At 27.5% G+C, this 26,968-nt stretch overlaps 1 protein-coding gene across 3 annotated transcripts in view; it reads right to left on the bottom strand.

The window, feature by feature from the left end:
- Nucleotides 1-26,528, bottom strand: part of ear (ENL/AF9-related super elongation complex transcription factor) — a 41,824-nt gene extending 15,296 nt beyond the window's left edge. For all 3 annotated transcript variants that reach the window (XM_043049453.3, XM_043049454.3, XM_043049452.3), the window contains exons 1-3: nucleotides 26,144-26,528; nucleotides 23,475-23,661; nucleotides 20,794-21,014 (exon numbers count right to left, since the gene is read on the bottom strand). In XM_043049453.3, coding sequence (XP_042905387.2) covers nucleotides 20,794-21,014; nucleotides 23,475-23,661; nucleotides 26,144-26,146 — 411 coding nt within the window. In that variant the 5' untranslated portion in view covers nucleotides 26,147-26,528. The remainder of the gene's footprint in view (nucleotides 1-20,793; nucleotides 21,015-23,474; nucleotides 23,662-26,143) is intronic.
- Between the last annotated feature and the right edge of the window lie 440 nt (nucleotides 26,529-26,968).

Below are 26,968 nucleotides of genomic sequence, written 5' to 3' on the forward strand. Positions count from 1 at the left end.
AGTAGTAAGATAACATTAAACATGTTTAAATTATTTAAATCATGGAAAAAATTGTTGCTCCTCCTAGCTCTCCCCCCTCTTTTTTTTTTTTTCTTTTCTTTTTCAGTGAACAGTTAGTACACAACATCGAAAATTTTGAAAGCTTTAGAGTTTAATTGCCTACCACTCTATGAAATATTTTGCGAAGAGCGTAGTAATTGGCCGCCCTGTTACTAATTTTTAAAAAAAAATCTAACCTTTCTTAATGATAAAATCACATTTAAAATTAAGGTAAAATATTAATTTATTTGAAACAAATAACAATTATTAATATTTTTTAAATTAACTTAAACGTTCAAAGTTTACAGAAACGTGGAAAAAAATTTCCAAGATAAAATCACATGATCACAAGAAAGAAAAGAAATAGGAAGGTCAATTCAAATTATAAGCTCTCTGAAAACAATGAGAATAAGCAAATAGCACGATGCATAACTATTTTTGTAGTCAAATTAATTCAATGAGAAACATGCCCCAACAAAATAGGTTACGAAATGCGAAAATAAAAGGACATTTATTAAATTTTAACATGCACTCGACAAAAAAGAGGGGGGGAAGACTGGAAAAATTATAAAGCAATTAAAATTGTTAATAAAAAAATAAAACGGGAATAGGAAAAATAAAACGGGAAAAAGAAAACAGCGAATAATTTTTTATTTATTCACCAAATCAATCAGTGTAGCCACATCACGCAAGAATCGGGAAGGACCCACATTGTGCTGAAGGCCGCCGGCTCGACCAGCGTTCAACCAGCTATATGCGAACGGCATGGTTTATATTTTGAATTAAAAATCTTAATATCTAAAAAGTCAGACGATAATTATAAAACAAATTTTAGATAAAAAACTCATTTATCAGCAGACGATTTTAAACAAACATAAATATCTAATTTGTAGTTTTTCCCCCTTTGATGTTAGCTACTTCACTAACCAAACGACAACCTACTCGTTTAGAAACTAGGAAATAAACAGTCAGGAAAACCAGCCGGCAATTGTCCCGTATTATATGCTCTATTTTTGTTTTGATATTAGCTGGGAGTTCGTTGATTGGCTAAAGCGAAGATAGGACAGCAAGTGGGCTGAGCTCAATGCTGTTGCTATAGAAAAGGTTTGGGGATAGGATACTGGAAATTGCGGGGGAGAGAAGAAATTTGTTTACATCAAATTTTCTTACGGCACCTTCACGAGTGCATTTTTAGATTCTCAATCGATATGAGGACATCTGATGTTTACAATTCATTGATGATAATTTTTTCTTCCTCGAATGTGAATTGTAATAAATAATTTATAAGTAATAAAATTAAAAAGATGAAATTAAAATATTTCAGGGATTTTACTTTATATTTCAAAAATTAAGTTTTGCAAACATTAAATTTTTATATTTTAAAAAACTTAATCGAAATGAATCATACAGATAAGAAGCGGACATTTTCTCATGCTGGCAAGGTAAATATTAAATTTACTTATTTAAATGTTTAATGTTATTAACTATCTTGAAAAATAAACAAAAGAAAAATAATGATGAAAAAAAATTAAGATTTTAAATATTTAAAATAGGAGAGCACAAGGCAAAAAAATTTTAAAAATTACTTTTAGGAAAAAAATTCTTAGAACTTTTAAATAAAAATTTTTTAGAACTTTTTAATAAATTTAGAAAAAAAATTTAAATAATAACACCAACTTTTAATCATAAAACTTTTAAAAACAAATGTAGTCCAAGAAATTATTTTGGAACGTTTTGGAACGAACATATGAATTTGGAACGTAAATATTAAAATTGTTTTCATAGAGAAACGTTTGATTTCATTAGAAAAAAAAATTATGCATTTTAATAGATTTTTAAACGGCAATGCTTCATAAATATTTATAATTTAAGTAAAATATTGCCAATAGATAATTTCAGAAAATTTAATTGCATTTAACTGAAATAAGTTTTTAACATCGTGCTGCAAAGATGGAATATTAATCCACTAAAATATCGTGATTTATTTTTTGTCGTATTATCGATAGTTGGGATTATGAAACGCTATTACAATGAAAAATAGTTTTATTTTTACTGTTTAACAAAAGCAATATAATGAATTTTACTTTTTCCCATCTCATATGGTAAATATGAAAAGCGAGCGCGGGCCTACCATTCAATGAATTGTTATAAAATGCAATGACATATTGAAAATTCATAACAAAATTGACACTTTTTTTTATTAAACCTTATTCTGGATTGAAAACATGTATTGTAAAATTACAGCAAGCTACATCGAATATTTATTAAAAAAAAAAAAAAAAAACGTTTCAAGTAATTTCCAATAATTTTGAAATATTTACGTCATAAATTCGCGATTTTTTTTACTGAGTTACAATTAGCAGAAGAAAATCTGCAACCTGACGCGCTTTCTAAATAATACAATTTCAACGCCATAAAACTATATGATTTACACATTGTATTTTATAGTCCCTTTCTCGGAAATTTATAATTTATAACATATGCCGAAAATTCAGTCGTCAAGTGTGCAAAATAAATAACCGAATTTCTCTAAATAACTTTTGATCAAATTATCGGATTTTAAAAGGCCCGAATATCTAACCCCAAAAATTCGATTTGTGCACGCTCCAATTTAAATTACCAAATCAGATACAAAAATAAAATCTCTCTGAATAAATATTTCTTTTTCTTCAATAATTTAGACATATATCTGAAAGGGAAGGAAATGTTCTTCACATGCCTGTACTATGTTACAGCTCAGCCAAAGCATGTACAAAGGAGAAGAAAGCTAGCTTCCATAGACGAAATGTAAACCGGTCCACTATCAGTTAGTACAATCCCGAAATATAAAAGGAAAAGCATCATGTAGGGGCACAGTAGCAGCTCTCCCCCTAACTATTGCTAGGGTTGGGGAGGAAAAGGAATGTTTTCTGTTGGCCTGTTGATGCAGTTTTGCACTAGTTATCAACAGTACTGTAGTATTCGTTGAGAGATTTCTTTAAGAATTCATTTATATCATCCTTCTTGATTATATCCTCCAGCATGTTCTAAGATAGCACGTTCGGCGGGAGGTAGTGCATAATAAACGTAAATAACCGACAACCAGTTCAGGTGACTTAGATCCCGAGAGTAAATTTGCTTCTTATGCGCATGCGCTGAATTTTAGTACTTAGGATGCTCTGCTAAATCTGAGTGTGTTGCTCACCCAGTAAGTTTTTTCTTCTTTTTTTTTTCTGGTACAGTATACCATACCGAGCAGTTCCCTGCGTTAGTTACGTAGTTGGTGAACTGCACTTATTTCTATATTCCTTGGCTCAGGGACCGACCACAAAACATTCGATTCCACAGATTTTAGGAGTACGTATATCGCACGTACAGCTTTGAGGATCGAACTCCGGCCCGAAGCTCTAACCGCTGGGCTATTCATAGCTTTTGCGGGAGAAAGTAGGACCCTTTAATGTTAACTTCACTTTCAGTTATACTATCTTCAAAACTTTTTATACAATCGCAAAACTTGTTCCATGTAAGAAAATAAATTGTTTTAAAATCTATAATTATTTTTCTTTAAATTATTTTAATACTTACAAAAATTGTTTTGAATTTTAACGTAAATCTAAAAAAAAAAAAAAAAATTCAATATTTAAACAGAATCAAAATTGTTTACGAAGAAAAAGAATTTAAAATTGTGACTTTTTTCGCAAATTAACTATTAAAAATCGATTTAGCCGTTTTATTTTACCGATTTATTTTTTTTCTTGCAATTTTTTTTTTAAATTCAGATATACCTAGATAATACTATTTAAATATTCTGGGAAGGTTCATGAGTTCTGAACAGGTAGTAATTTTTTTTTTAATCAGCTGGGGGGGGGGGGACAAATAATCCGGAAGAAAAAAAAAGGATAAAATTTTTTTAAAAATCCGGAAAATAAAAGATTCTATCTTTTTATCAGCCCACACGTTTATATTCGTAAAAAAAAGAGTGCTTTCTAATATATATTATTTATATATATTATTTATTTATTTATATATATATATATATATATATATATATATATATATATATATATATATATATATATATATATATATATAATAAATGCCCACAATTTTAATATATAATAATTATTTATACATCAGTTCTAGAAAATTAAGCAAAAAGGGAAATTAATATCTTTAAACGAGTTTCCTCAACTTAACTACTGAGACCATATTTTCTAAATTGCAGCATAAACACAACATTTCATATTTGCAGCATAATTACAATATTGCTAATATGTTGAGGCTCAAAAATTCAAATTTGGCGAGAAAAAAAAAGATTGTTTTTTAAGAGAAAATACTTTTTGTGTCTTGATTCCGTAACTTAAATCGTTAGCACTAATTAATTAGCATATCTATGGAAAGGATACAAAGGACAATCTGATCACTAAGTCAGAAGTTATTAAGGTATCCAATTTTTCACACAGTAGAATAAACACTCAGTCTAAAATAAGATACCAGCAAAAAAGTTCTAAGCAATCAAAATATAAAATCTTCTACTTACCTTCATCTTCATGCCTTATTAAAATTGATTTTACTTTTATGCTTGCAACTGGACGGAACTTAATAAAAACCGGCGATAATAATATAAAAAGAACTAAAACTATAATAAAAACTTGCATAGCCTTCCGAGATATTCACAGTTTACACAGAAATTGTGTAAAATGAAGAGAAAAAATTAACACAAAAATAAGCCACACACATTAATTTGCGCAAGACCAGACGATTTCGAATTCGAAAAAATTAATGTTCTCATTTTTATAGAAGCTAATATTTTTATTTACATTAGCACCAATAAAACACCTGATTTTATGGAATGAATAATTTGTATTAAGTCCTACGTTTTTAACTTCAAAAATGGTGAAACCTAAAACGACTTAAACAAATTGAAAATAATAAATGAAGGTAAAAAAGATTTAAAAAATTATGGTATTATTTATTTATTATTTTTTTTGTGTTATTTAAATATTTATTCTAATATTCCTTAAGTGAACTTTAAAAATAACGAAATATTTTTTGATATTCAATAAAATAAATAAAAGCTCAATATCAGATAAGTAGAAAGCGAAATTAAAATTATTTATGTACACATATATACTTTTAAATGTTACTTTAAGGATTCGATTCTTAAATTATTTAGTTCAATAATAAAACCTCAATTTATAATATTTTATAAATTCTTTTCTTAATAGTTCTTAAATTTTTAACTTCATAATTAACACGACAGCAATTTTTGCATTCAATACAATAAATAAATAGATAAAAACTTAATATCAGATAAGAAGTGAACGATATTTAATTTAAGAAAAATTTTTTTAAATTATTATACTTTAAGGAAAAAAAATAATAAAACGAAAATTTATGCAAGAAAGAACTTTAAATCAGATGAAGGTAAAAGCGATAATATACATCGAAAAAGCTAATTTTTATATTTTTTAAAAAATTTAACACCAATGCCTCGTCAGCAATAAAAAGAAACTACTGAAGAACGTTTATGATTTCCAGATAGCTCTATAGACAAAACACAACAAATAAATTTGTCACTAGGCAACGCAATAAAGAACTAACAAGCCTACATTAAAAAATGTAACAATAAGTGTGAACACACGAGCCTATTATATCCGACTTCTTGCAAAGTAAACAATTTTCTGCGTTTTTACAAAAAGTCGAATTTATCGATCTAAATCATAACAAAGATATTTTTTTTTTTTAAAAATACAAAAGAAAGTAACATAATTGAATAAGTAAACGTTTCCTTTTTCCTCTCTTAAAATATAAATAATAATAAAAAGTACTTCATTAAAAAATAAAAAAAACCACACTACAGATAAAATACGGTAGCAGTTAATTATACAAATAGAAAAAAAAAAAAAAAACTACATCATTGCAACAATAAAGCATTTAAACATAATTTTTTTAAAAGCAATATAAGACACATTATTAAAACTACATTTTATCAAGCGGATTTAAAAGAAGAGATTAATTATTATTTTTTTTTTAAAATACTAAATACGACAAACGCAAGAAACATCACTTTCAAATGACAGAGAATTTTCGGTAATAATGGAAGATAATAACCACTGAGAGCCTAATTCAAAATAATGATAGAAAATGCGATGCATAGAGGACAATTAATTTATAATTGTGATGGAAATTTTTTTTAATTAACCCCAATTAATTAAGCTAAATTATGTTTTAATAAGTTTAATTATTGAATAAAAATTAAAATTTTTAATATTTAGCACTTTTTACATATTATAGGAAATATTCCTAGCTTTCTTCTTCACATGTTGCTCATGAAATAAAATCCACTTGTTTAATTTGTTTGTGCAATAAAATTCAATATTTCCAATGAAATCGATTTGTTAGTCAAATAAAATCGACTTGTTTTATTTTTCATGAAATAAAATCCACATTTTTTATTGTAATTCAAAACTCCGATTAACAAGCGATTAATTTTCCATAATTATCCTAACATTGACAATAGCTTTGTAAAAGCATACAAACTGAACTATAAATACAATACATTTTAATTTCGTAAAATTAAACCAAGTTTTCTCCTAATATATTAAACGCAGGGTCACAAGAAGAATTTGACGATATATTTCAAACTATTATCGTAATATATAATCACTAAAAGAGTATTTATTTTCGAGATTCCTGATTGCTAACATTATGTCAATTCATAAAATTTTGAATTCGGATGAATGAGTTTTAATTGTTAATGAAATTAAATTTTGACCCAAAAGAATATTATGCAAGTGGCTTGCCTTATGATTTTCCTTATAGGTCTGACAAAAAGTAAAATTATTTTTTTAACTTTATGGTCTAAAATTCGACAAAACAGTTAATTTTCCATTATTTACTTTTTATTTTCGGATCTAGCTCATGTCGAGAAGTTATCAAGCTTTCAATTGGCGGTATTCTCCCCCCCCCCCCTTGCGCTGTAAAACGACAGTTGCAACTAACAAGTAATGAAAACTGGCACAGGATCGTAATTAAAATTTAAGTACTTGGAAAATGGCCGTAAATTTTCTTTTCCTTTCCGGTAATATGGTAAATAGTGGCCAGGAAAGGTGTAGTAGTGGTTGTAGTGATCAGAAAACGATTTAAATCTGTACTGTCAGTCATAACAGAGCTTCAATGAAAATGTAATTAGCTAGTAAGAAAGTGCTTAAAATTTCGATGTACTATAAATTTAAGTGAGGAGATCATACGGTAATAAATTCTAAGTATAGCTATCAGGAAACGATATGAACTAATGCCTAATAACGAGCCGCGATGGCTCAGGGGATAGAGTGTTCGCCTTCCAAGGAGGTGAACTGGGTTCAAATTTCAACTATGACTGGTCGATACGAATTCCGCATCCGGCTTGCACCGACCACAGTGCTGACGTGAAATATCCTCAGTGGTAGACGGATCAGGGTTAGAATGAATCCCCTTGCCGTCAGGCTAACCGTGGGAGGTTCTCTTGGTCTTCCTCTCTACGTAACGCAAATGCGGGTTAGTCCCATCAAAAAAGTCCTCCACGTAGGTAAATTTCTCCCAATACTTGATCCAGCAGACACCTTGTCTTCTGGATTGGGTTAAATTACAAGGCTACAGAGTTGAACACTAGTAGTCGTAAACCCAAATTTGGGCCAGCTGTTCAAAAATGGTTAAAATATAAAAATAATGCCGAATAACGGAGCAAATTTCTATAATCATCAGTCGCACAGCTTTAGTAGAGATTTGAGTAGGTTCTCGAAAAATGATCGGATTTTGAAAGAAAATTCCATCCGCATAACACGAACGTTGTAAAAAAAAAATTACATTAAAAAGAAATTTAAATGAAGCATTAACACTTCGTCGTGGTTTTTCGAAATTTGTTCGACCGAATGCTAAAGATTACAGATGAGAATAATAAATAATAATGATGAGAATAATAAATAAAAATATATAAAAAAAAAAAATTTAAAAAAAAACAGAATTTCTAGTCAGGTGGGTCAAATAGTTTTTAAATCTATAACTTTTTGATTTAGATTTGTTTATAAAATAGTATTAGTAAAAATATATAATTAAATATGTATAACATAAAAAACTAAATTAACTAGCATAAATATTAACTTTATTTTGCTGAAATTTATTTTTTTGAAAATCTAGAGGTACAAATAGCACTGATAGAAGGTGGAAACTAAGCCGCACCTGCTTACCTCTGACTGAGCTACGGGACTGATACTAGTGAACGAAAAACTTAGATAACCATTTGATTCTAAAAAAAATTAACATAAACGAATGAGTTTTTCTTCTGTTGCAGATTATAGACAATTTAATTATTTTTTATCATCACTAACTTATCGATTAATTATAAAAAGTTATTAAAATATTAAAAAGTTGTATAAAGCTATTATAATGCGCCTTTTAAGACGAACATTGGTAGTAAAAGAATCCGAAAAAAAGGAATCATTCGTTTACAATTTTATTTTCTTTAATAGAAAGTCTGGGTTTCCAAAGACATGAAGAATAATGCACAGATGAGAATTTTGCGAACTTACAACGAAATAACAATAATTTTAAATTATTCGATTCGCTAAGTTTTAAAAAACGCAAATGAAAACTTTCTTCTTTATTCCTTTGATTTATACTCACGCAAAAAGGTACTCAAGACAGAAAAAATTCCCATTCTTAGCTTAAATTACAACGAAACGTTCAACTACTTAAAGTATTTTTCCCCCATCTACAAGGGAGTTCAGAAATGCCATCTGATTTAGCCTAATTTTTTTAAACAATAGATTAATATTTATTAGATCAAATTTTACAACCGGCAATTTTGCATTCGGTTTAAAATCATAATTATTAATAGAGTATTATTAACTATTAATATACTCTCCTTTAACAAAACATTTCGACATAAACGAAATAATGAAACACGGGACTAATCATAGACGTAATAATAAATGATAATGACCATATATCAATGGAGTGCATTCATTCTAATTGAGTGGGCTTCACTGAGAATTAATTTCTATCAGCATTATGTTATTCTGAAATTATTTTTCATTAAGGTCAATATTTGGCTTAGGTTAAATATCTCATGAAGAACAGAAGATTAATTTTTTTACCATAGAATGATTTACACATATATTTAAATAAAAATGAACTTAAATTATGTGTTTAGATTTTTCCGATGGTATATAATTCCATAGTTCTTTTTAAATCTATAAAATTTGCTTTTTACTTACTGATAACATTGATACATTCCTCGGCAAGGATATATATACATATATATATATATATATATACACACACAGGGTGATAATTATATATTGAACGATATGAAATAAAACGTTAATTGTTTAAAAAATACTGAAAGAATAAACTTTACTCGACATGTAAACGTCACACGAGATATTTTATTTTATAACCGTCGTTGAACAACGATCCGATTTCGGATTTTATGACAACCCATGTTCAACTCCGCAGCAATTGAAACTTTGAACCCAATACAGAAGACAAAGGAACTCCTGGATCAAGTATTGGGAGAAATTCACCTTCGTGGAAGACTTTTTGATGGAACTAACCTGCATTTGCATTACAAGGAGAGGAAAACCACAAAACATCCCACGGACAACCCAATTAGCCTGACGCAAGTGGACTCCAACCTATGATCCGTCTACCACTGAGAACATTTTACGTCAGTACCACTACAGATATTTGAATTTGGGTTATAACTTGTTCGATATGACTGCCATCATTGGCTATGATGTGGCATAGACAATTAGCAAAATTCTGCATGACCCACTAAAGCGCCGGAATATCGATGATCACGAAGACCTCCTGAATGGCAGTTTTTTGCTCAGCAATGGTTTCGGGGTTATTTATGTATGCATTGTCCTATATAGTCCCACAAAAATTAGTCCCATGTGTTCAGATCCGGAGAATATTGCGGCCAAGCTTGTCCCATTTTAGTGGCCTCTGGGTATCCTAGAGCTCAAACTTGAGAATCAAATTCTTGATTGTTAGCACACTTGGACTGGTTGTCTTCAGCTTGTACTCGGTCGCAAATTTGCTTTGCGCCGCAATCGGGCTGTTATTGCAAGCATAGCAGGCCATCACAAGCGATATACGCTTATACATGCTGTCATACAGTTCAATAATTGTCACCCTGTATCTCAGGTTATAGGGAAAGGTTACGTGGAAATGGCCTAACTGTCTCCACTAACTGGCAATCGCTTTTTTCGTGGAAAATACACGTCAAGTAAATTTTATTATGTTTAATAAATTATGAAAATTACGTTATTCCACGACTATTTATTACTTTGTTTCTTAAAAATTTTCTTTATTTTAGAAATAAATCTTATCGAGCTTACCACGGTTTAAAAAAAATGCATCATTAATATCATTTTTTTTTTTTTTTTGAAAAAAAGGATTAGTTTTTTAAAAAAAACTGTAGAAAATGCTGTTATTGACCAGTAGCAAAATTTCCTAATTCTTTTCTGTCCCTTTGGATGCTTTTTTTTTTGTTGTTGTTGTTGTTGTTAAATCTTTATAAATCACTTTCTCCCTAAGATTATTAGAAGACCGCGTAGATTGTTGTGGCAATATACAGAATCACAGATACTTTAACTGATATTCAGTAGTAACTATGTAAAACTTTCAGTATATTTAAGCCTTTTCGGTAGTTTTACAACAAAACAGGTTTCGGGTAAATTTAAGACACTATGAAATAATTAACAATAAAAATTAATAATAGGCGATTTTTTTTTGTTCTTTGAAAATGTTGATTATCACAATAATATTGCATTTAAAATATCATTCGAAACATTTCAAAAACTAGGTTGAAATGAAATAACACAAAAAAATAACTACAATTGCCAAAAAACGATACTCAACTCCCGAATAACTGCCAACTGCCAAAAAATAATCGGGAACGACGTGGATTTACGAAGTGAGTAATATCATATAAAAAAAATATCGGAATTAGAAAGACGACGTGGAAATGGCCGAGAAAAAGGATTAATAGCTACTGAGAAACGATCGAAGTTGATTTTCGATAGAATCATTGCAAAACGAGTGCATCAAAGATTACTAAATGCAAATTTCGAAAGTCGTAATAACATCGCAACAAATATCGATATTTGGAAAAGAAAAAAAAACACATAGGTAAAACCTAAAAATAATTGGGAAAGAGCTTGGACTCGAAACGAAAAGTGATGACTCAAATTCATAATTCGCGTGTCCAAATATTACAGTTTTAAAAATACTCGAATTCGGAAAAACATGTAGCAGTAACAGAAGAAAAAACAATCGGAAAACGACTTAGACTTACGATGGAATCCTCACGTCAAAAAAATAAATAAATAAATAACTTATCGAAAATCGCTTTCCATACTCAAGTATATATCCGATTTTGATTAACCTCGCGGAAATGGCTAAAAAAAACTACGGATAAATGATCGGAAAAAGGAAACCACGGGGAATTGGGTGCGTTAAAAGAATTTAATAACCTATTTTACTCCATAACCGTCGTTGAACAACCGACCCAATTTTGAGTTAGCGACTACAAATGTTCAGCTTCGTAACCTTGTAATTTTGAACTCTAACCGGAAGACAAGGGAACTTCTAAATCAAGTATTGGGAAAAATTAGTCTTCGTGGAGGACTTTTTTGATGGAAAATGGAGCATTTACGTTAAATGGAGATGAAAATCATAAAAACTTCCCACGGTTAGCCTGACGGAAAGAATCACCTGCCTGACATTTCACAGTAATAATGAATAGCACCCTCTTTGCCTTTTCTTTATATAAAAATTGTGTTCTCTTTTTATTTAGGAAAGCTAATTTTCCGTTTTTTTTTTCTATTTTAAGAAAAGAAATAGCATTATCTATCAGTAGTAGAAACCAGGACTACTGCAAATTATTTTTAGTCCGAATTAACATTAAATATCATTACTCATATTTAATTGAAATTTTTTAATTTGAGTATATTAATATATTTAGCTATATGAACTAAAAGTACCATTGTTTCTGAAACGCACATGGCACTTATTTATTTCTAGGAAGATCTTTGCCCAAACAAAGAATTATAGCATAAAGACCTCTAAAAGTTTCCCCGAGAATCACAGGGTTCTAGTTGGGTAATGGATGAGTTAAAAATTGGGTATGGGAATTGCTATAACATAAGAGCAATTTTGAAATGTTAAGTGAGGTAACGGAATAATTGAAAACAAAAATTGCAGTCATATAAATAAAATAAAAAATTTTTTTGAAAGATGGAAGAAAGGAATGAGCCTTTTAACAGGATAATTTAATTGCTCAAAGAAATCGATATCACAAGTGTTAAAGAATAATGTAATTAGCAATGCAAGTGTTGTGCGCCAAACTGAACGCACAAAGCTCATACATTTCACTCGTCAGTGTCAATAAAAAAACAATATAAACACATTTTTATTCTCTAACATAAAATATATTACAAAAAAAGATTTACTAACTATTAATGTTGAAAATAATATTTTTTAAAAATTATAAGTATTAAAAAAGCAATATAAAAAGTGCGAAACTTTCGAACACCTCCAACCCAAATAAATTCATTTTCCCTGCCTTTTGAGGTATTTTAACTAAATTACCTAACCCTGATATAATTTCCCTGATATTTTCAGATTGATAAAATTCCTTGAAATTTCTTTATCCTCTATGATTTTCCTGTTCTATGGCCACCATGTAATAATGCTTCCGTTTTTGACAAGTCTAACACACTTGAGTTCATATAAAATAAACTACAAAATAAGAAAGAAATTTTAAGATAGCAAAACATTTGTAACAAAAGATAGCAAAACAAAAAATAAAAGGAAGGACGCTTTCATAAATAAAACTTTAATACGTATTTTTAAACAAAGCGATTAGGAAAAAGAAATTTTTTAATGAAGATACAAATTTTTTGCACTGCTGCGTTTTCAAGTTCTTTCAACCAAAACCACAATCTCAAATTTGAGATATGACAACAACAAAAAAATATTCATGTCACTGATTTGATGCATATATATTAAATAAAGAATACTGAAAATTTAAAAACTTAAATTAATCAACAAGGTGAAAAGAATTGATTAACAACAGAATTAGAATTCACTATAGCTTTATCGAATTTTACAACAGTTAAAGAAAAATCCATTGATAAGAATTAAATCAATTATTTAGGTGAGTAATCGACTTTTGTAGAAATCCCTAATATTAACCTTTGAACAATATTATTTGCAAAATTTCAACCAAGAATACTCATAGATAAATTAATTTAGAACAAAATAAGTGAAAAATATATTTAGCATTTAATAAATTACGGTTATAAAATACAACATAAGACCCCAGTGTCTTTTTCTATGTTAAAGGTAAAACTGTCCACAAAAAAAAAAAAGCTGACTTCTGAATGACAATTTTTCAAATTTGTATTTATTTAGACGACGCCCGGCGGCTGAGCGGTAGCGCTATGTGCTGTCGTGCCACAGGTCCCTGGTTCGATCCTCGGACCGGGGAAGGTTGACTCAGCCTTTCATCCCTTCAGTGGGTCGATAAATGAGTACCAAGCATGCTTCGGAATTAAACACCGGGGGTTCTGCGTTCGGCTGACCACCTGACCGGAACATTTGCTCCTACACCCCAGAGCACAAGGTCAAGAAAGCTGAGATGGGCACAGTAGGCCTTGGACCTCTAGGGCTGTCGAGCCGCTGAGTTTAGTTTAGTTTTATTTATTTAGATCTACGAAAACAGTAATAAATTACTGATATGTTTCTAATTTACAAAATCAATCATTGATAACTATTTTTACATTTTGAAAAAAATTATTTTCAAACTACTTTTCTAGAATTTTATATCTTAATAGCTATTAGACTGTTTTTTCTAATTAGAAAGATACCAAAATATATTTTTGTTAGTAATTAGAACATCAGAAAAAAATATATATATATATATAAAAGGAACACCGGTGTCGTGTCTGCAAAGTGTTGATAGTCCCTAAAATTTTAATAAAAATTGTCAAGCTGCAAGATCAGGAGAACAAACGGATACGGAAAGGGAGAGAGAAAAAAGAGAACATTACATTTGATAAGACCCAAAAATTTTGAACAAAGTTTGCACATTCTTTTGTTTTTCTTTTTTCCTCCGCGACACACATATTTAATATTTTTATATAAAAAAAAGTTTAACCTGATTGCTACATATAAAAAATAATATGAAAGTATACTTTCAGATAATCGTTCATTTTGATAGTATTACATCTTTGTAAATAATAATACTCTGAAACTCCATCAATGCTTTCTCACGATTAATATGTAAATATGTAATATTTCTTAATTTATAATTTTTAAAAATTCTTATGTATGCTTAAATAAGTGATGTAGAATGCAAGTGTAATGTTGTTAATGTCATCTTTTTTGACAGGTTAATAATAAGCACATTCACATGTTTTCATTAATATGCAATCAAAAAAGATGTTAAGGCACATATTTTACAAAGTAAGATGCCTAGCATCAGATATGCATAACATACACTAACGACCTTCGCAGAAAATTCTTTAATATTATACAATGTATATGTATTTTGATTATATATTTTATAAATATGCAATATATAATGAAATAATATACAACATTTATATACATATATATATATATATGCTAAAATTTCTATACTCTACCCTGCAGTTAATTTAAGAATCATCAAATAGAACAGCAGAACATCTGGTACATCAATAACTAGTTTTATATCTTCAAAAAAACTGCTTAATTATTAACATTTTTAACCCATACAGGGATCTCAATTTTACCTATCAAAATGTTCAAAACTTAAACTAAAAACTCTAATGCCTCACACTTCTTGCCCTATTTACAAAAATTAAATATTTATCTTACACTTCAAAGAATAATAAAAATTTTCATTTCAATTCTTATTTCCGTGTTATGAAAAAGTAATTGTTTTAACAAAGTAAGAAATATTTTTTTCATAACAAATAGATTAAAAAAAAACACAAAACAAAAGCTAAATATTATTGAACTTTTTTGCTTTTTGTTACATTTAAAACACAATAAATGAAAACTACTACAAATTAATCATTACAACATAATTGAATAAATAAATGAAAAAAAAACTGTTGAAAAGTTGAAGTAAATAAAATACATTTCGAAAGAAATACATTTAAAATTTCAATAACGATATAATATAGCATTGCACTCACATCTAAATCATACTGTGTATTTACTATTTTAATTACTTCAAAGATTTTGGTTATGATTTTTTAATCTTGTGAATATGAATCAATATGTATGGACAAGCTGCAATTTTTTAACGTGCGTGAACTCAAATATTTATGCTTTGTCTTTAAATCATGTGAATATAAATGACAATATGTAATTTTAAATCTCACAAATACAGAATATAATGAGAATTTTAAATTGTGCGAAGAAGAATAGCAATATGAAATTTTAAATTACGTAAATACGAATCTGATGAATGATTTTAAGTCATGCAAGTGTAATTTAAACCATGTTTTTACATAGGTAAGAAAAAGTGTGAAAAATTATTTTTTTTCCCTCCAAATTCCTGAAAAAAAAACTTTTTTGGAAAAGGTAGTTTTATGATTTCATTAAATTGAAAAGGCAGAAAAAAATCATCACTATAAACTTTAACTTTATATACCGGCTGTTGATTTTATTTCATTAAAGCATGATTATCGACCACATTTTTTTAATAAAATTTTAGTCTAAAATAATAAATATAACATTAACTCTTTCTTTGTCCAATAATATTAAAGAAAATTACAAAATAACATATTTAAATAAACTAATATTCCAAACTATGCGCAAAATTGGTCTGCATTAAGTAATTATAAAGTTTGAATTTAAGAGCACAAATTTATTTCTAAAACCAATTTTCAGTTTTTAATTGTAACACTGACTATAACTACTCAAGAAATTGTTTTTATTATCAGTTAATTTTTATGTGAAGCTTAGCAAACCTTTATTTAATTCATTATAAATTATTTATTGCTATTGAACAGCGACAGCTAATTTTTAGATATTTATAAACACTTTTACAAAACGTCAAGAAAACTTTTAATGCAGCTGAAATAATAATATAAAAATGATTAAGAAAAGGATATTTTCCTGTATTGTTTAAGCAGTACATTTCAAATATTGAGTTTATTCAAATATTTTATTCTTTATCTCATTGAATTTTATTATTTGAAATATGCTTAACTAAATATGCATTGAATAAAACGTAAATTTTCTAAATATTCGTAGGTTAGAAATATCTAGACCTTCAAAAAACACTATAGAAAATAATTGTTACACCAATATACTTTAAAAGAAAGAGAACGGACATAGTATCATTCATAACAGTAAAGATGAAGCTTTCAAAATTACAATGAAAGCCACTAATAAAATCACTAAATTATAAAATCAGCCGCTTTAAAATCAAATATGCAAAAGCTTAATTATTACAATATAAAAACATTACATCATTTTATAAAATGATGGTTAATTTGTAAAAACAAATTTTTGTAGGGTATATGTACAAAATGAATTTAAAAAATTGGCTTTCTCCGTCTATTTCTTCAAGCTTTGAAAGCTTATAAATAAATTCCATTAAGCGCTCTATGAGCAAAAAGAACAAATTAACAAGTGTGGAATAGACTTCTTCGGGAAATTGAAGGGCAAAAATTAAAACATTACAAAACAGTGCGTGAGCAACAAATAAAGACTGTGTATGAAAAGTTATGAAATGCCCACCAATATTCAAGTAACTATCTTCAATCTTTTTCTTCTTTTCTAGCTCTACAGCCCTAGGTGAACATTGGCTTTCTCTGCAATAGAATTTCACGTCACTCTCTTAACAGATTCGTTTTCGCAAGTTTTATTTTCATTTTTTTTTTCACTTCTACCTCAGCTTTATCCAATTATCTCAACTTTAGTCTTTCCTTATTAAAATTTTACTTTTCAGATTTTCTTAGGCATGCCTGATTCCTTCATTTATTTGTCATATCATATCTACTGTATTTTATTAGCTTTGATAAATCTTATATTTTTCCATTTAATTAATTTTTCCATTCCATGGTTGTACTTTATCTTCATGAGTTATTTTCATAAATGGTTTCATAACTATGAGGAAGCGCCTTGCCTTTTCTTTATTCCTACAGAGAATTCTTATTATTTGCAAATACTGCTACATTTCCATTTTAAATCTGTTTATTAAAACAGTCATTACTTTTATATATATTGTTTATTTCGTTAACAAGATAAATAAAGGTACTTATACCCCTAAAAATTTAATCATCAAGTTTCAGATCTTGCATTTGTCTTTTCTAACTTTGACATAATCATAAATTTCATTCTGATTTCATTAATCTCTAGACCTACTTCATTAGCTTTTCCTTTATGTTCTTTTATTAGTTGTATTAATATATTGTCTGTTCTTGCAATAATTACTATATGGTATTGGAAATGCACAGATTTGTGTTGACTAAGTGAATATATTTTCTCTTTGGTGATTGATGTGATTGCTAAAGGCAAGGCAATGCTGAACAGCACAGCTGATAGCAAATAATTTTGCCAAACAAACTTTATCATTAATAGATGTGAAAAACCAGGACATTCAGCAAATGTCAAAAAACAGGTTTATAGAATCAGCTGCCTTATAAAATCAAATGTTCTCAGAATGAATGTGATTTTAATAAACACATTATTTACTCCAATACACAGGACACATTATTTAATTTCTTATAAATCAATAATTGGTTACTTAATAATCTACCAACAGTAACAATCATTTTATTTTAAACAAATTGTTGACAAATGAAAATAAATAATTTTTTTCTTCTTATTATTAATATTTTGTTATAATTTGTAATAAATTAATATTTTGTAATAGAATTATAGCTACTTCACCTCTATGATTTCGGTAATTAATAAAACTATAACAATTAAACTCCCTCTTCCATTTTATAACAATAAATATATAAATTAAAACTGTACTTTAAACCATAATAATTATTTGCGTCTAAGTATTTGCTTTGTAATACGTAAAGTTTAAAAATTCTCAATTCATATGTTGCCATAGCAAATAAAAAAAAGTTTTTCTTTATTCTATCGATAATTCTTCTATAGAATAAAGCAGATATATATGCCTTCTTTTTTTAATAAAAATATTAATAAAAAATCTTGAAAGTACATCAAATAAAAGGATATCAAATACATCCAAGAAAGTATAACTAAGATCAAGTACAGAATAAAGGTTTCATTAAAAAAAAACTTTAAAAAAGCCAATAGGAAGATGAAATTAAGCTCTCCTTTCTTTCATTTCTCCAAAATTTTTCATGTACAACATGTCAATTAACTAAATCAATTTTTTTTATAGAAAATGCTTCTATCTCTTTCTCAAATAAAATTTATATATATATGAGAAACAATTAAAAAATTTATTGTCTTTGAATAAACTAAAATTAATTAATAAACTAGCAAAAATTAAAGCTACACAGAAAAGCTAATTGTTTTGCAACAGATTTTTTCTTATTTTTGCAGATTGGATTTACTAATAACCAATTCAACATACATTCAATCATTAATCCTTCAAATGTAGGGAAGAGTTTGAAAAATCTAAATGTCAAAGATATTTTCATAAAATTTAATATCCCTAATTCAATAAGCTTGTTTTTATAATTCTTTTTGCAATCGAGTAAAAGAAAATGCAATCGAGTAAAAATTATTTGAGTTTTTTGCAGACTGTTCCACTAATTAAGAAAGTGTAATAATATTTGGTTAAATCCACTTAGTCAGGTATATAAAATACTGTTAGAGAGATTGTCACAATACAAAATTGCTAAAATATATATTTTAAAAGCATAAAAAAATGCAAGAAATTAACTAGTCTTAATACCTAATTCATAGGATTTCATTGAAAATAATATGTAATCTATAAAATACTTCACAATATAGAACTAGAATTTAATGTTTGTGATATCCACACAACGGAGAAGAGATAGTGATACAACTATGATTAAAATCAGAAAAGTAAAAATTAAATATTTCGAACGAACAGAAAATAATAATCAAACCAATATGGTATGACACATGAGATTAAGTGAAATTCCTTATAAAAATAAACAATTAAAAAATATAAAGTTTGAATCTATCTGAAGACATTTCATTTGCTATTTATTATGATTAATTTCCCCCCCCCCCCCCCATCAAGTTCTGGCCACTCCAAGAAGAGATATTTAACTTATAATTATTGATAAAATAACAATAAATAGTAAAATATTTTTTCAGAAATATATTTAAGACTTAAATATATAATAGAAGTTTTTGAAAATTTACACCCTAAAATGCATCGCTTACAATGACTATGAAGATAGGTCATGAAATACTTATCTCAGTTACTTAAAAAAGTTTTTAAAAAAATTATCACCTCTGTTATAACATATGATGCATTTCACTACAAATTTACAAAGAAAACAAAGTTAAAATTTATCTTTCTACTTGATTATATGAAAGATTGGGTGTTCACATTAAAATAATTCTTTCAAATTTTATTCTTTTAAAAATACATCATATGTTTTTGAAACACAATAAAGTAAAATATTATTAGTATAACCAATTGGCAATTTAATAAAATAATAACCAGTTAATTTTTTTTTAAAATTATTATCAAAAGAAATATGAATAAAAAAGATACAGTAATTAACAATTTTATAAATTCTGTAAATTATAAAAAAAATTTCTAAGGCCAAGATAAGAAGATAATTACAGAGTGGTATGAATTACATGAAATAAAAGATATAAACAGAATATATAAAATTGATCTCTTAACACTTTGATTATACCAAATCTGAATCAAATTATGTTAAACAGGAAATACATTTCTTACATCATGGGTCTCTGCATCTCAGAGTTAAACAAATTAATAAGCATTTTTACAAAATGAAATGTAATAAAGGAATACAATGCTTCTAAAATTAACAACAAAAATCATAAATACATATAATTTATATGGATTTGATAAAAGTATGTTTAACGAATAAATGCTGAGGCTCCCAAAAAGAATTTATAACTAAAAGCAACTTTTAATTTTCCTAATTAACTAATTCTATTATGCTCTAACTAACTATGTATGAAAACCCATAACAAATTCAACAAGTTTAAATTGTTAAAACAATCAGTCTAAATCAAGAACATAGCTTCACAACCTAAGTATGAATCAGAGAAATATAAACAATAACAGTCCTGTTTGGCATAATAAACATTTTAAATAATTTTAAAGCCTGATTGAAGTTTTGTACTTAATATATTTCTGGAAATAATTTAGTAAACTGTTTTATGACAAAATGTAGTTGCAAAATATAATATTGGGAACAAAAATATGAATGATAAAATGACTAATTTAAAATAAACTTATGAGAATGAAAATCATTGTGTTTATTAACACAATGATTTAATGATGAAATAGTTAAAAGAAATTTTATTCTTAGTAAAAAAAGCTAATCACTCTAAATGTAAGTAAAATTTGGGTCTTTAAGGCAAATAATTTTGTCTTAAAAATAATAATTTAAAAGGAATGACCCAAATGTTTTAATTATATTCATAAACCAATTATTTAAGAATGTTTGGTATTTACAAACTAGAGTGTTTTCATCGATACTTCCAGCATCTTCAAATAGTAATGAAAACTAAGTAAAAACAATTTTCATATTCGTTAGAAGTTTAATAGATCAAACTTACCCCGCCAGCTTTCAAAAGTTTTTCTCTTAATTCCTGTGCAGGATTTTTAAAAGTCATTTTTTCCAAGCGAATATTGGAAAAAGTTGAGCCTACTTTCACATACAAGTCATAGTTAAATCGTACTTTCTTAGGTTCTTCATTCGACTTGAAGTATACATCTATAGGCATAGTAAAACTACCATATCCAGTTTCTGAGACTGCAAAAGGTGGTTCTTTTACAACTGTAAAATCAATATTTTTTTTTTACTATTAATCACTGATATGATTTTAAAAAATGCAATATACAAAATATATTAGACAAGATATAAAAACCATTTTGAAAGAAAATAAAAGAGGATAGATATTTAAAAGTTCGTTCAAGAATAATAATACACTTTTAATTCCTTACAATCGAGTCTTAACTTTTCTTCAATATAGAGTAAGTAATTTTAATAAATTCATTAGAACTAAAACTGTATTTGTTAAATCTAGATTACTCATAACTAGCTGCTCCCTGCAGTTTTGCCCGTAAAGTACTTTGATTTCAATTTCAACTATTTTCAAGAAATCTCCGCTATATTGTCCATTATATGTATGTATTGAATTTCAGTAATAATTTGAAATTTATCCAGCAGCCATTAAATCACACTACCATAAGTATGAGTTAAGGACATTTTAGCATAGTAGGCAAAAAAAACTTATAGAAACAATAGAAAAACGTCTTAGAAAGGCCATTTTAGGAAATATTAAAAAAAATTTAAAGAATTACTTCGTAACTAAGCTTTTATTTTCACACAAAATTATTCTAAATAAATATTTAATAAATAACAACTATTTTAAACTATCACATAAGACTCCCTGACCAAATGAATCTAAACAAATAGTTAATGTATAACTATTTATTCAATGCTACTTAAACTAGACAACCTAACAAAACGAATTACTTTAGATAACTTCAGTATTGTCAATTCAGATATAAAAATATCCATATTTTTGGTGCCACACAAGAGAAATATATATGTGTACAATGAATCCAAAATAAATAAAAAAATTATGGAACAGCCCAAATATGCAACCACATAAAAATAACTACAGCTAAAAATCATACACTTTTTATTCAGCTATTAAATATACAGAAAATTTTAAATCTACTAGTTTATTCTAATTAAATACTAGAGATATAATGAATATTCAACCACTATTTGATCTAATTAGTTTTAAGGTGTTATAAATCACTATTAATAATTTTGTTTACATAAAATAACATGAATAATGCAATTTTAAAGTTCGTCCTCTTCCCTTCTAGTTTGTCTGCTATATTAAGATTTTGGATCACTAAATAAATACTTAAGTGGTCCTGTCTGACCAATAAATTTTCATTGTTGGTGTGAACCCTTGCAATAGTAATTATTAGAACCAACTTCCTAATATAAACATTTAGAGAATAAATAATACCAAAGTCATGTAACTGAATCACACTTGATAAAATTTTCTGGGAAAAGCACAGCCTTGTCTTTCTTTAAATAGGAAATTTAACGATAAGAGGGACGTTGATAATGAAGTAAAAGAACTTTTATAACCTATCTAAAGGTGTTAAACTGCCAAAAAAGGTGGGGGGAAAAAATCATAAAAGGAAATTGTTTTTAAGCTGTAAAATTTAACTATCGAACATAACCAGAATGAACTTATCTAAACATAAATTTTCTCTTTAGAGATTATGAAAGGTTCTTGCTTATAAAACTGAAAACATAAGTCCATTTCTTCAACATTATTTGTGTTTTATTAATGTTTTTCAAATGAATATCAGATGAATGTTTTTCAGTTCATCACATGAATATTACAAAACAAAATTAGACAACTGCTGTTACATTTACTCCTGTTAATTATTAGAAAAATAACTATTCAAAAAACAACTTCTTCAAAAAATAAATTTGAAAGATAGGATGTGGTTATAAAATAATGCCTTAGGTCTCATGATCATACTAATTGTAGAATTTACGAGCAAATGAGTTCCGTGTTGTGGAAAACTAAGGGTAAAACCTTAATAAAAATCCATAACTATAGAATAAAATAGGCAGCGATAGAAAAAAGGGTAACAAGATTGATAATGAGTGAAAATTATTTTTGGAAATATGCACATAAAACAGTATAAGACGGTAACTTAAAAATTATTGAGTGCAAATTCAGTTATTACATAATATTACACATTTTGATAAATTTTTACGGTGTTAAGTGAGTGCCTTTCCAAAACTCAAAGTGCCTTTTCTGTGAAGAAGCACCCTGATTTTTTTTATTCCTAGGTAAAACTCTGATATACATTACAGATATATTAATATATATCTTTCTTTTTATGGAAATTTTTGGTAGATGTAGGAAGAGTAACAAAGAAAGCTAAACATTTAAAGAGTCTCTGAAAGAAAAGAAAAAAGAATTGACATCTATGTTATCCTTGTAAATTTTAAGATAAAACAATAGTAATGTAAAGCATGCAAATTATGAAATGTGAGACTTAATGAGACAATTAATAGCATTTTACTATGTCTCTTTAAGCATGGTTGAGAATAAAAATTGAACACTTTTAAAGTAAAATTCTAACACTGCAAAACTGATGTTTTGGGATTAACTTAGATTTAAAAAAAGTAAAGTTTAAAAAGTGTATCTTAAAATAAAAAATTCAAAAATGATGTATCGCAACTAATTACCTCTTTTAGGTTTTGGGAAGCTCGGATGAAGAGAAAATATAACTTTTTCAACAAAGTGTTCTATCTTATTGTCTTCCGCACCCCGAACAAAGACCGTCCAATCATGAGTGTGGCCATCAGGAGTTTCTTTAGGTTTCAAAACAGCTTTATGGCCAACTTCAATCTTTACTACTACAACTTCAGAGTTCTAAAATATAAAACAATTCATATATATAATAGAAAAAAATTAAATGACACTGATATGCTGCATTAAATCTTAAGCAAATTATTTTAATAGTCCATTTTTTAGAATTCTGGATCAGACTAGAACCCTGTGCAATGGAACATGAGAAACTGAAAAAATAAAATCATAATGGGGACAAACTTAAAAACCTGATTTTTAAATAATGTGAATAGAAATCACAATGCACGATTTTTAAATTGAGTGAATAAAAATCGCAACTCGTAACTTTTTAATCAGATAAATACAAAAATCAATGTTTGATATTAAAATTGTCTGAATAAGAATCGTGATATTAGCGGGTTTCGGCACAGTTCGAAATATTAAAAATGGCGAAAAATTCACCAAACCAAAGGAGTCAATGTATTATAAATTCTAAAAATATTAAAAAATATCTGGCTTACAAAACCATGAAGAAAAAAATTTAAAAAACATAACAAGATAAATTAAAATTAAAGGGCACAATACTTTTATGGAACATCAGGGAGTTTTTACGGGTACATTAATTTTGTCATTTATGTAGCTATAGTTTTTAAATAAATGTGTTTGTTATAAAAAAGCAACTGTATCTTAATATAGCTTGATTCGTTACTGCATGTAAACGTCTCGTTAACATGATTCAGCTAAAGTTTCAAAATTTCATTGAATTATAACTTCATTATTAAAAAGGAATTCAGGGGTACACCCGTAATTCAATTATCACTATCCTGCATAGAAGTAAATGGACAAATTTCCATACATATAAGCGCATCAAAATAATATCAGGTTTCGGCGAATACACCCTGACAAGCCAATATGGGTTTAATTGTTTTCTTTTAAAAATTCATTCGAAGTTAAACCAGGCATGAAAGCGGAACGGAACAAAAAAAAGTCTGAAAATATCGATCAACTCAAATCATTAAAAAATAAATGAAAATTCAAATGAAACTAGTTTACACAGCAAGAAAACATTACAATTATTTACTAGTGGTGTAAATAACACCCCAGCAACATATTCGATGTAAGGGAGTGCACACTCCAAAAAGAAAAAACACAATGAGAAAAATGCAGTTTCATTTATAAGATATTTTTCAATTTACTTTATATATAATAGCCCTTACTTAAACTCTGAATATATTTATAAGATAGCAAGTTATTTTCTCGTATTATTAAGATAGATTTAATTTTAATGAAGCAATCCTGCAAGTCTTTAAAATGCTTCAATTTCCTAACTATTTCTAAATTCAGCCAGCAATTATGATTTTCATAAATAAAATTAATGATTATAAATACCTGAATGCCTCTTTTTTCTTGGTGCATTGTTTCATGGTATGATTTAAAATTGTTTGCAATAAGACTCAGATCCTATGCATAATACACAAGAACGTTATTTGCAGGAAATTTGTAAATATCACGAAAATTTATTACAGTATTACCTATTAAATACTTTTTTTTAAAATTGGATGAACTTGAAGCTGACTATCAGGCATCAAAAAATTAATAGACAGAGAATTTTATAAAAATATTTATTAAATTTTAATAAATATAATTATTTATTTAAAGTGACTTTGACTTAGATTTTAAATATATAAAGATAGCCCAATATAAGGTAAAACAAGGTAAATCAATAACTATCATCAGAAAATTACTAAATTTAAAGAAATATATGCTGGTACGTACAATAATCAATATGAAGTTTTAAGACAATTGATGATTTTTAAATAAATTTTGTCAAAATTAGGTTGACGAAAGGAAGACACGAGTTACAAGAGTCAATAAATTGCTCACAGAAATTGTTTGAATTGAGATTTTGTGTTTGCAGAAAATTTTCCATTTTATCTAAATCTAGTAAGAATAAGATAGGACATTTATAAATTTCTATTTTTATATATACGTGTACATTGGCAATCCAATAAACCATAAAATGATGCACAAATGTTAAAAATTATTCTAACGTTTAGAAATTACACAAAAAGTCTAAGGTATCTCATAGCTGTTAAGCAAATGAGTCATTTCATTTGGCCCAAGCAGGTACTGATATGGAACCACCAAATTTAAAACTTATTTACATAAACAATAAAAAAAATTTTAATTTAGATCACACAGCCTAATCTATTAATTTGTTTTAAAAAATCGGTATAAAGTATGGTAAAACATTTTTATAAAAAGACAATGAATAAAAATCATGATCCTCCAAGCTTTATGCATTTTTCAATTGATAAATAAAGTAAGTGAATAAAAAACGATATTCAGGATACCGAAAAAAGATAAAAACAAAACATATTAACTGTCAAGCAAGATAATTTGCCCCTTTTTCCATAAAAATATAATTTGACAAGAAAAATGAAAACATAAAACCTGAAGTAGAAATTTAAACTGAAGAAAAAATGCAAGAAACTAAATTTTTAATACATGACAATTTGTGGAACGAATTATATGTACCATAAATATAAATTGCAAAAATACTAACCATGCTTTTAAATACGTTAAGCGAACTTCAGAACATGAAATAAATTATGATTAATCAGAATAAGTACAATTTGGGCAATAAGTCTCTAAAGCATAAACCCCAAACCATGTTTATTTATTCTATTACAACATTGTTGCAGCAATTGATTCAATCTCGAAAACACAACAGAGAACAAAACTAATAGCAAACGCATTTCATGTTGTCATAAATAAATACATCAAATATAGTTATACAGATTAAGAAATAAAATAATCAATGACAAATAATATTATTTTGCGATTCTTTTCGACTTGTGCAACAAATATCATTTCGCGGTGCAACATTGTACATCTTAATGTTGCCAAACTGAGCAGGGTGAAATAAAAAAAAAAGAAAAGAAAAACACAAATTCATTGCCACAAAAAGAAACAAAATATCCCCCATTTATAGAGGGCAGCACTATATCAAAAGTTACAGCTCTTGACGCATGTGCCGAAAAAAGTTTGAATGCCTATCCCAGACCAATGGCGTCAATCTATCATCACTTTCTCTAGCATTCGATATCATACGCTAGTGCCATGAACATCTTGATTCCTTTGGTATTTCAAATTTAAATTGTTAAGTAATAAAGCTTATTATAAAATATTTCATTTCTACAACATGACGTTTTAACATTAATAATTTTCTGATTTTTGTCATAAAATAATTAAGTAATAAATTTAGAAACATATAATATATTTAATTACAAATGAATGAAAGTTTTAGTATTCTCTTGGGCCACCTCTAGGACGAATGTTGGTTACGATACGGTCGAGGATTGAGGCATGTAAGCCCCTTTTGATGTTG

This window comes from Parasteatoda tepidariorum, chromosome 9 (assembly GCF_982258835.1).
Source record: "Parasteatoda tepidariorum strain Cologne lab strain chromosome 9, Ptep-v5.0, whole genome shotgun sequence".
NCBI classification, from domain to species: domain Eukaryota; kingdom Metazoa; phylum Arthropoda; class Arachnida; order Araneae; family Theridiidae; genus Parasteatoda; species Parasteatoda tepidariorum.